Here is a 9456-nt window from a genome sequence, read left to right on the forward strand (position 1 = left end):
TAAAGCAAATAAAAATTGTTTTTCTTAACTTTATAATGAAATACATTCAAGATAATGATAAAAATATTTCTTATATTTACTTTTAGCTTTAGCATGTTTATAATTTTAGTTGCTTCGTTAAAATTTACAATAAATATTTACAAATATGATTGATTTATCATCCTATAAATAAATAAAAGAAATTTAAAAAAATGATATATATATTTTTTAAATTATTTACAATCTCTATTTCTTCCCTTATATCTTTTTTCAATAAAAATTAACTTGAGCTACTTTTTAAGAAAAAAAAACAAAACAAAACAATATTGCAACTGATCTGTTGTGATGTGATGATAACAATAGTGTAACAAAGGGTTATTTAAGAAACCTCACCTCCAATCGTTTGGGAACTATTATAAATTATCGATATTTCACGGCCTACAATTAACAGAACAAATTTCAAAATAAAAATAAACGAGAAATGTCAACAAGAAATCGGCACTTATTATCTGATCCAGAACGTTTAGCTAATGTGTTGGTGAAAGACAATACTCTCCTACAAAAGAGTATAACATATATAAAAACTGCAAGTTCTAATGTAATTATGTAAACAGTAGTATCATTCCACTCTTTGGATGCAATGTTAATTAGTCTGAAAACCTAGGATCATTTAAAGACTGATGTGGCACAACTGTATGAATTGCCAAAATGACTTATTAGGTGGTTTCATAGGAATTGATCGATTTTTACTGTTTTATTTGGAGAGAAGACAGACCACCATCTTGGTATCAAAGGCAGCCATTACAAGGGAGAATATGGTTTTTGAGATGCCACGTGACTAAGAAGTTACTCAAACTACTTAGATATGTTACTCGGCAACCAGACTCTGACTAGAACTGACCAATTTTATGATAATCTTTAAGAACTTACGTAGCTCAAGTTAATGAAAAAATAAAAATAAAAAAAGCCTTGATTTAAAGCTTTATAGTTTCGTGATATTTTTACAAACTTTACATTTGTTTCTATTTAATTTGTTTTTAATCTAAGTTAAATTTTAAATTGTCAAAAAATATGCCACATATATTTTATTTAGCACCCTACACTTTCCTTTTTTATCTTACTTTAGGACACTTCTGGTATATAAATTAACATCATTAACAAACATCTTTATATAACAAATTGTACAAGAGGAAACTATTTACTTCTTTTACTTATTTGAAGTCTATTAGGTTATATTGGATTCCACAAATTGAATCATGACTTTTAAAAGGGCATCATGAAATGAAATTTTGAACTGAATCACACCAAATGCCCTTTTAACAAATTGAAAATACGAATGATTTAAAGCAGTATTTAATAATTTTTTCAGTAATATCGAAATTAATTTGCAAAAACAAGTGAAAAAGTAAGAAAAAATATTTTATGATTAAGAAATCAAGGAAACAGTTGTAGTAATGTCAGGCACGAAATCTAAAAATTAAAAAAAGTTGCCTTCAAACGAAAAATAGAAATGAAGGGATTAATTTTTGGCAACTAATACATTTGCGGTAGAATTTTCTAATATTTATTTATTTTTTGGGGAACTATTTCATTTTCTTCTTTTTTACATGATAATATATCTAATTTTAAGCACAGCCAACTATCTAAAAAAAAAAAAAATTATTTTTTTTGCTTTTAACTGTCAGCAAAATTTGCAATAATCGTGCAATTTCATATCAAAATGATTAGATAAAGATGATGTATTCATTAAGAACATATAAAATAAATTTAAAAGCTAGCAATTTTTTTGCAACTTGATCAGTAAAAACAGTTTGTATTCTAAAATTTATTAATTTTATGTTTGAAGTAAAACTTACTGGTTACTGTATTACATGTTTTTTCTAACAAGCTCAAGCACTAAAAAATTTTAAACTTACACGATTTGTTACTTTAGTACAATCAATAATCATCAACTAATTTTAACATCAACCGGCGCGATTATTATATTTTTATAAGAAAGAATTCATCACCTTTATCTTATGCACAGATTTATAAAAATCACTAAGCTCAGCCATTATCTGATAGCTTGAGCACAGAATACTGCGTCAGTAAGTAAAGTTGGATTACTTGCGATAAAAAACAATTATTTTTTTTTTCTAATTAATTTGGAAAGTAGATCCTCTTTTAGTATGCTGCTTTAAAGTAATATCTACTTTTAAAATGATTTTGAAAATGTTCGTTTTCTTCATTTATTTTCATTGAGCACTTAGCGCACCACACTATTAATAATTTTAATTTTTCCCTTCCAAAATTTGGTCAAACTTCTTTTGAATTGTTCTTCAGATGCCCAGTAATAGAGAAATACCGCAACCTTTATTGATTCTTATTAATACCATATAAAAAATAATTTTTCATCAATTTTATTAATGATTTAATTATTTTTTAAGATCTTTATCTAATTCTTTTTTACAAAAAAAGTTATTAATATCCAGAGCGCACAATTCTTTTCCAAACACATATTTTTAACACAACAACCACCTTAAAAAATGAAATCAGTTTATTTCTTATACTGGGTGATGATCACTTGTTAATATTTTTATTCCGCTACTTGCGTCTAGACCTACGATGGCGACGACGATTGTGGCGGGATATTAAAGGCTACTTAATATCAGTAGTACCAGTTCGTTCTCGAAAGAAACCTTTTTCAGTTCTACATTCTCTTATTGTTACCGTACTTAGATTGACAGTAACATCAGTGATCACTATATCATCGGCTAATGGATTTCTTGTACGCCAATATTCTGGTCCAGGATTTGTTAGAACGTGCGTTACCAAACTGTTTGTTCTTCCGTTTGTACCATTTTGACGTGATTTTTTCTTTTCACTGTTGTTTGTTACCTGAATAATAGAAATAAATAATGAAAATAGCTTTGTAATTACTAAATCTAAAAATTCAGAATGTCTCATACTACTTTTTAGATAATAAATACAAAATATATACCTTAAATTGACCGTAATCTCCAAAAATAAATTTATTCACATATTAACAACTAAATGATAAACTTATTAGGTAAAAATCTTTCTTTTTTCATAGAACCTATAAAGCACTTTTTAAAAAGATTTTCAAGTACAGTTCATCTTTTTTTAGTGACTGATTCATTAATGCAAGAGGAAGAAAGTTTATTACCAATTTCAGTTTATCATAAACAAGAACCATTTTATAACCGACCATTCAGTGCCACAAAAGTCTGGATCAAAGACACCAAACGCAAATGCACATAATGTAAAAGATAAGCCCTGAAGATGACTTAGTCCCTTCATCGAAAGTTTGACATTAATACAAATAAAACATTATGACTGACACTGGTAAAAATCTCTAAAGACATAAAGAGTAAAATAATGCCTAATTTTAGGCAGGCTTTATCTCCAACTACCGTTTTCAGACGTTGTGAATGGGGGAGGAGAATCTTAAAACGAAAAAACAAAAATTACGAGTTATAATAGATTACCTTATTATTAACAGGCGTATTTTTCTTTTCATGTGCCGTATTATTAATAGAAGGCGGTGGTGGTGCAACTGCATTGTGATTATTGTTGCTGTTGGCATTACTGACATTGTTATTGAGGGTTGGAGGTGGAGATGATGGAAGACTGGCAGGAGGAGATTTTGGCGTCCTGGCTGGGGAAGGTGATGTAGGACCTTTTTCTCCTTCATGCCTAGGGCTCTTGGCACTGTTCGACTTGGTCGGATGACTAGGCGATACACCTCCTACCTGTAGAACAGTAGTAAAATGTTACGGGTGCTGATCAAGCTGTAGGTTATCATCTTTATTGAGGTTCAAAATAGTTCTATGAGATACTATAGTTAGAGATAGAAAACATGCTTACCGGTAAAGTAGGTGATCCAGCCAACCTAGCCACTTTGGCCGCTGTATGAGGTGGGCTAGTGGTAATGGTTACACCAATCTTTCCACTCTCTTTACTCAACACTTCAGCTTTCCGTTTCGTGGTAGGAGGCCTTGCTACTTCTTCACAATCTACCGGAGGAGCTGATGGTAATGACTGTACCATCGCGGGGGGTGTAGAGGGAGCTGTCACAGGTGGTGGCGATTTTGGAGGTGGTGTAGGCACACTAGCATTCTCAGGGCGTTCACTATTCTCAACATCTTCTGCCGGTTCACTAGCCGCTTCTGTTTCACCGGTTGTTGGTGCGGCGGCTTCTCTTCTATCACGACCTTCTTCCTCTTCTTCTGAAACATCCTTGGTTTCTTGTTCCGTTTTCTCTGCTTCTACAACCTCTCCATCGGTTCCTGCATTATTCAAAAGAATTCAATAATTGTCACTCACAATTCTTTGAACAGAATCAAACGAATTAATCATTTCTTTACATTAATTTAGAAACAGATATAACGATGCAATGTATAGCACAATTTTTGCTTAATGTTTTTAATTCACAGCACTAAGTGTCCATTATTCTTTAAACCACTTTAAGTTAAATAATTTGATCTTTATAAACGTTAGGTACAACTTTGTACAATGTAATTCACAATCAGTGCTCTCACGAAACAAATATACTGGGGAACATAAGAAACACCATAAATTCAATTGAGAGAAGTGCACTTCAAAATTGGTACAGTGTTGTGGGAGCCTGTTTCGAATACTATTTGATGAATTGAAAGATCGTTTAAATTAGGCTTACGAATTTTTTTATTTTTTATTTATAAACAAGATTTTAACGCTGTCCCATAGTCAAAGATTGGTAAGTACAAGAAAGAAAATGATATAGTGCCAATTTTAATCTTGCGCTCAATTGAAGAGATTTAAATGGAAATCTAAAGGTTCCATTGGGATTATTAAACGGGTTAGGATCTAAGGAAGATGCTCCAGTGGCCTACAGGTAATTCGGCAATCACAGTTAGGAATTAAAAAGGTACAGACAAAGTCGATGGCACATTTCCTCAGGAAAGGCCTGCGCTTTGTGTAATGTAGATTGAGGGTCTTTAGAGTGGAGATAATGTCAAAGGAAAAAGTTTATAAAGTTAATTCGGATGGATTTGAAAAGTTACTGTAACGAGACTGGAAGGTTAAAGAAATACCAAAACGAAGTATGAACATGAACTGGATGAGAGAAAGGGTTTTCTATTGGACAGAAAAGAGGGGCCTAGATCCTATGCCTCTTAAGGCACCTGCCTCAAAAAATGAATTTAACTCAAAACTTGGATTAGTTCTTAACCACAGAGTAAGTAACATTAGAATCCAATCTTTTTTCAATAAAACTATATGAGACAGTCTCCTAATAATTTCCTTTGGACTCAAAAATAATACAAGTAATTAAAAAAAAAAAGAATCACCATTAACATGTTCATCTGAAGGCATATCAGCAACATCACCTTGTACATCATCATGACTTTCCACAGCTTCTTCATTATTTTCTTCAATTTCTCTTTCAGTACCAGTGGAAACTGGGGTCTGTACAAGGGAAAAATAAAATGAAAACAATATTTGAACTTATAATGAAAACTGTAACAATTCGTTAGAATTCAGAAATTATAACTTCAAATTAATAAGTATGTCACCTACTTGTTTATGCTCCTTCTTTTTTGGACCACGCTTATGAGGATTGACATCATTTCTCTGACTGCAAAGAATAAAAATATAAATTATAATCATTAGCTAGAAATAATTATTTACTTTAGATAAAAATGAAAGTTAATGTTAATACGTTTGTTCAAATATCTCTATGAGTCTTCCATCTAGAATATTTTCTTCTGGTTCCCATGTACTGTGCCTAGACAGAAATAATTATAATTAAGTTAATTTTTATAAAAATGTTGTAACTCAGGACTAAACTAAAACAAAAATTATACTTTTGACTCCATCCTTTCCATTTGACAAAATACTCTACTCTCCCCTGAAACAAAATAAATATTTTCATATATCTGATATCGTAACACGATAAAAATATCAAGCAATCCAATGTTATAACATCCAATTTTAGGATGAAAATCCTGATCCTTAATAACTAACTTAAGACGGTCAAAAGTTTGTAAGATTAAAGATTTGCAAATTCTCTAAGAGATACGTGGTAAATTACCAAAATAGTTACGTTAATTCAAAACATTTGATTCGTGAACAGCAAATATTAAAAGTGAGTTAGTAGAATAGAAAGCTATGTAAATAATCAAAGCAAGAAATAACTGAAGTGTCTGAACTACTCAATAAATAAAAATTGTTACAAGTCAACTTCACTGTTATCGAACATTTCAAATTTAGACACGTTACAGAAAGGTGAGAACAAAAATAAGAATCCATTTATTAGCAAAACAATAAAAATTATGTGCAAGTGAAGGGCTAGTACACTGTTTACTAATAAAGCGCAAGGTTATGTTTACATCAATATAGCAATTAAATATATGTTTGGACATATAATTATTATTTCCACAAATGATTTTCTAACAAAAACAATTACGTAAAAAGATACGCGACCAATGAACAACTGACATAATTGGGAATTGCAAAATTTTTAACTTTTTCCATAAACTTACCTTCCTTAATCTCTTCTTCATAATTCGTTCAGCAGCATAAACTCTGTCCCCCATTGCTAATTCCATAATACTCCTTCACTCCCGATTAAAATAATTACCCTGAAAGGGTTTTATAAAAGCCATTTGTTATTTTCAAACTTATTTTAGACACAAAACCAACATGTTCTTTTAAAGAGGTTTGTTAAGCTGTAGTTCGGCGTGCTCCCAACAACATTACCCCCCACTTGTGTTCTAGAATCTTCCCCCACCTGCTACATGTTCTGGGCCAAGTCCACTTCTAACCAAACAGGGGTGTGTGCATGTCACTTTTATAGTCAACTGTGACTAAGCGGGAAAATCTATGGCTTTTACCGTGCACTTAACAGAATATGAGGCCGCCCACTCATACTGGTGGAAAGTCTGGAAAATAAGATTATGTAAATGCTCTTTAATATTAAAAGTTGTTAGCTATAAAAGTAAAGCTGTTGTTTTAATAGGTAAGTTCTTTTACTTAAAAAATAAACTTTGTTAATTTGAAATAAACATAAATAAAAATTTGTAACTTTATGCAAATATTGAAAGTAAAAAATATTTTTAAGATTCAAATTTCTTTACAACAAAAACAAAAAATTAATTCTACGCGTATTAAACGTTTTCAAGACTTGATTACGTATTTTAGGGGTATTATATTGTGTGCGAATGTCTGCGTTGTTGCCATTTATTCGAGCCTTGAATTGAACAAATTTGCATTTAATTGCATTTAAATTTGAATTTTCTTGATTTCTTCATTTTCTGGATTAAAAAAAAAATTGTATTAAACCAAAAGTATTCACATCTATTATTGAATACGGCTGTTAAAAAGCAAAAGTTAGTATGCTTAAAAAAAAAAATCATTGGATTGTAACTTGCAAGATGTTATTATTTTGTTATAATAACAACTACATAGTATAGTTTATTATTTAAATTTATTGTTTTAGTTATTTGAAAGTATTTAATTTCTAATCGTTTCTCAAATAAAAAAAGTTCTGGAAAAGTTATATCCGTACATAAAATTTCTGCTTTAAATTTCTTAGAAATTTAAACAAAGCTAAGTAAAGAATTATAAAAAACCAGAACTGATCTATAATAGAAAGCTTTACTGTCTTAAAAAGAGCCTCTTAGATATGGTAGAACGATATTGAGTCAAAAGAAAATACAAGTATCTGAAAATGTTGATATAATAATGCATAAAGCTATTTTCCAAAATATATTTTCCAGCAAGACATGCCCCCTTTTAAAAATTTAGACATGTTTGAATCTGCTCCTGTATTATTTTTACTCTGGATCCATACATGGAAGAGATTTTATTAGCAAAATTAAATGAGGCTATACTGAACTATTGTTGAAACTATAAATGAAAGATTAGGACCTAGGCTAGAGGAAATAATTCCGCAAAATTTAATGATTTCTTGGTGATTTTTTTTTTTTCACATCTCGCACTTCAGTACATTTAAATAAAATCTGAAAAATGCCTCTACGAATGTATGAAAAAGTGCGAATTTCATGAGGAGGAAACATCATTTTGATCATCAGTCTCGCTGTGGACATTGTTATTTGAAATAGTAATTCGTTCAATATATTTTTTCGATTGATGGCACCACTCTGATAGCGGTTGTTTTCCGGTCCATAAGACTCAGGTAGCATTGAAATTTATGATCTTTGACGTATATTGTGACATGGACTTCAAACTTTTTTTCAATCTCTTTAAACCGTTTTGTTTTAAAGTAAATGACACAGAGACTTGAATTTCATTGACATCAGTTTTAATATTGAGTATATGCTTATTGTTATATTGGCTACATTGTTATGGTCAAACATAAAAATTGCCTAAACTTAATTTTTTGACATTATGTGGGTAAATGCAAGTTGCGTTACGGCCAGATTCTAATGGCAGATAATGCTTGATTAATTCAATTTCCTCATCTACCAACTTCCGCTTATTTATACTAAAGTAGTTTTTTTTTTAATGTTTGTAAAACATTTTTAACATTTATAAGAAGTATTGATAATGTTTTTTAGCTTAAATTATTACTTATCAAATAATTTTTTAAATAATTGGTGATATTAATTTTTAAATATTTTTTGTAAAACCTTTTCACGTTTATTTTTAAAATAAAACGGACTGTAATTTATAAGATATGCTCTGATCGTCCATCGAGTAACTCAGCAGCTGATTTTTCAGTCGTAATGTTTCTTAATAGGTAAACTTTGTTTTATCAAGATTGAAGACTTCTTCAAACCTACTGGTAATTTTCGATAGATCGAATAATTAAATAAGGTGAATGGTTAATCATCAAATAATATAATCGATAGTTTATGTATATTTTTTTTTTTAAATTTTACTTAAATTAATTACACTTGTAATCGTTGCAAATATAGTAATTATGGCCAATAAACTTTAGCCAGAATATTTATTTAACATGTTTTCGCATATTCATGTACAAAACCCATATTGAACTGTTTTCGTATGCTTCACTGTGTTTCCCTGTGATTACTTGGAGGGTGTGAATTTTATTTGACTCAGTCCTAATTATTAATTATGAGATTTTTATTCCTTTCTCTCACTCGAATTTGCTGAGAATATCACCTTTACTACCGGCCTCAACACTCATACAACCAGCATAGATGCCTTCAGAGATAGTTGACGAGATTTTTTCCCCATATTGTTTTTGGAATGGATTTCTAATCCTTTTGATTAACTGAACACATAATTATGATAAGTAATCCCTAAAGATAGTTTTTTATTTTTTTAACTGAAAAAAACAATGATATTAGGATTAAAATCTCTCCTCACTTTTCTCGTTTTTATTTAATTACTGTCATTAATAAAATAATGATTCAGTGAATTTGCTATTTATTAGAAGGGTTTTATAGTGAAAGGTATAGCACTTCTTCTCTCAATGTAGGTCTGTCTTGGAAATATTTTCCTGAAAAA

General features: G+C 30.2%; 1 protein-coding gene across 1 annotated transcript; it reads right to left on the bottom strand.

Annotated features, from left to right (window-relative positions):
* Positions 1-258: 258 nt before the first annotated feature.
* Positions 259-6877, bottom strand: Pc (chromodomain protein polycomb). Its single transcript, XM_074128448.1, has 8 exons — positions 6504-6877; positions 5826-5869; positions 5681-5746; positions 5539-5596; positions 5310-5427; positions 3847-4268; positions 3468-3731; positions 259-2856 (listed from the first exon to the last, which is right to left on the bottom strand). The coding sequence occupies exons 1-8, from the start codon at positions 6567-6569 to the stop codon at positions 2617-2619; spliced, it is 1278 nt and encodes a 425-aa protein (XP_073984549.1). The 5' UTR covers positions 6570-6877; the 3' UTR covers positions 259-2616.
* Between the last annotated feature and the right edge of the window lie 2579 nt (positions 6878-9456).

The sequence above is a fragment of the Rhodnius prolixus genome, unplaced genomic scaffold (assembly GCF_049639745.1).
Source record: "Rhodnius prolixus isolate KJV_2025 unplaced genomic scaffold, Rpr scaffold_9, whole genome shotgun sequence".
Classification (NCBI taxonomy): domain Eukaryota; kingdom Metazoa; phylum Arthropoda; class Insecta; order Hemiptera; family Reduviidae; genus Rhodnius; species Rhodnius prolixus.

Coding starts and splice junctions, on each gene's coding strand:
- Pc (XM_074128448.1), bottom strand. CDS start 6,569: ATGGAATTAGCAATGGGGGACAGAGTTTATGCTGCTGAACGAATTATG. Junction 5,597..5,680: donor ATAGAGATATTTGAACAAAC/GTATTAACATTA, acceptor TATTCTTTGCAG/TCAGAGAAATGATGTCAATC. Junction 2,857..3,467: donor ATACGCCTGTTAATAATAAG/GTAATCTATTAT, acceptor TCTATTATTCAG/GTAACAAACAACAGTGAAAA.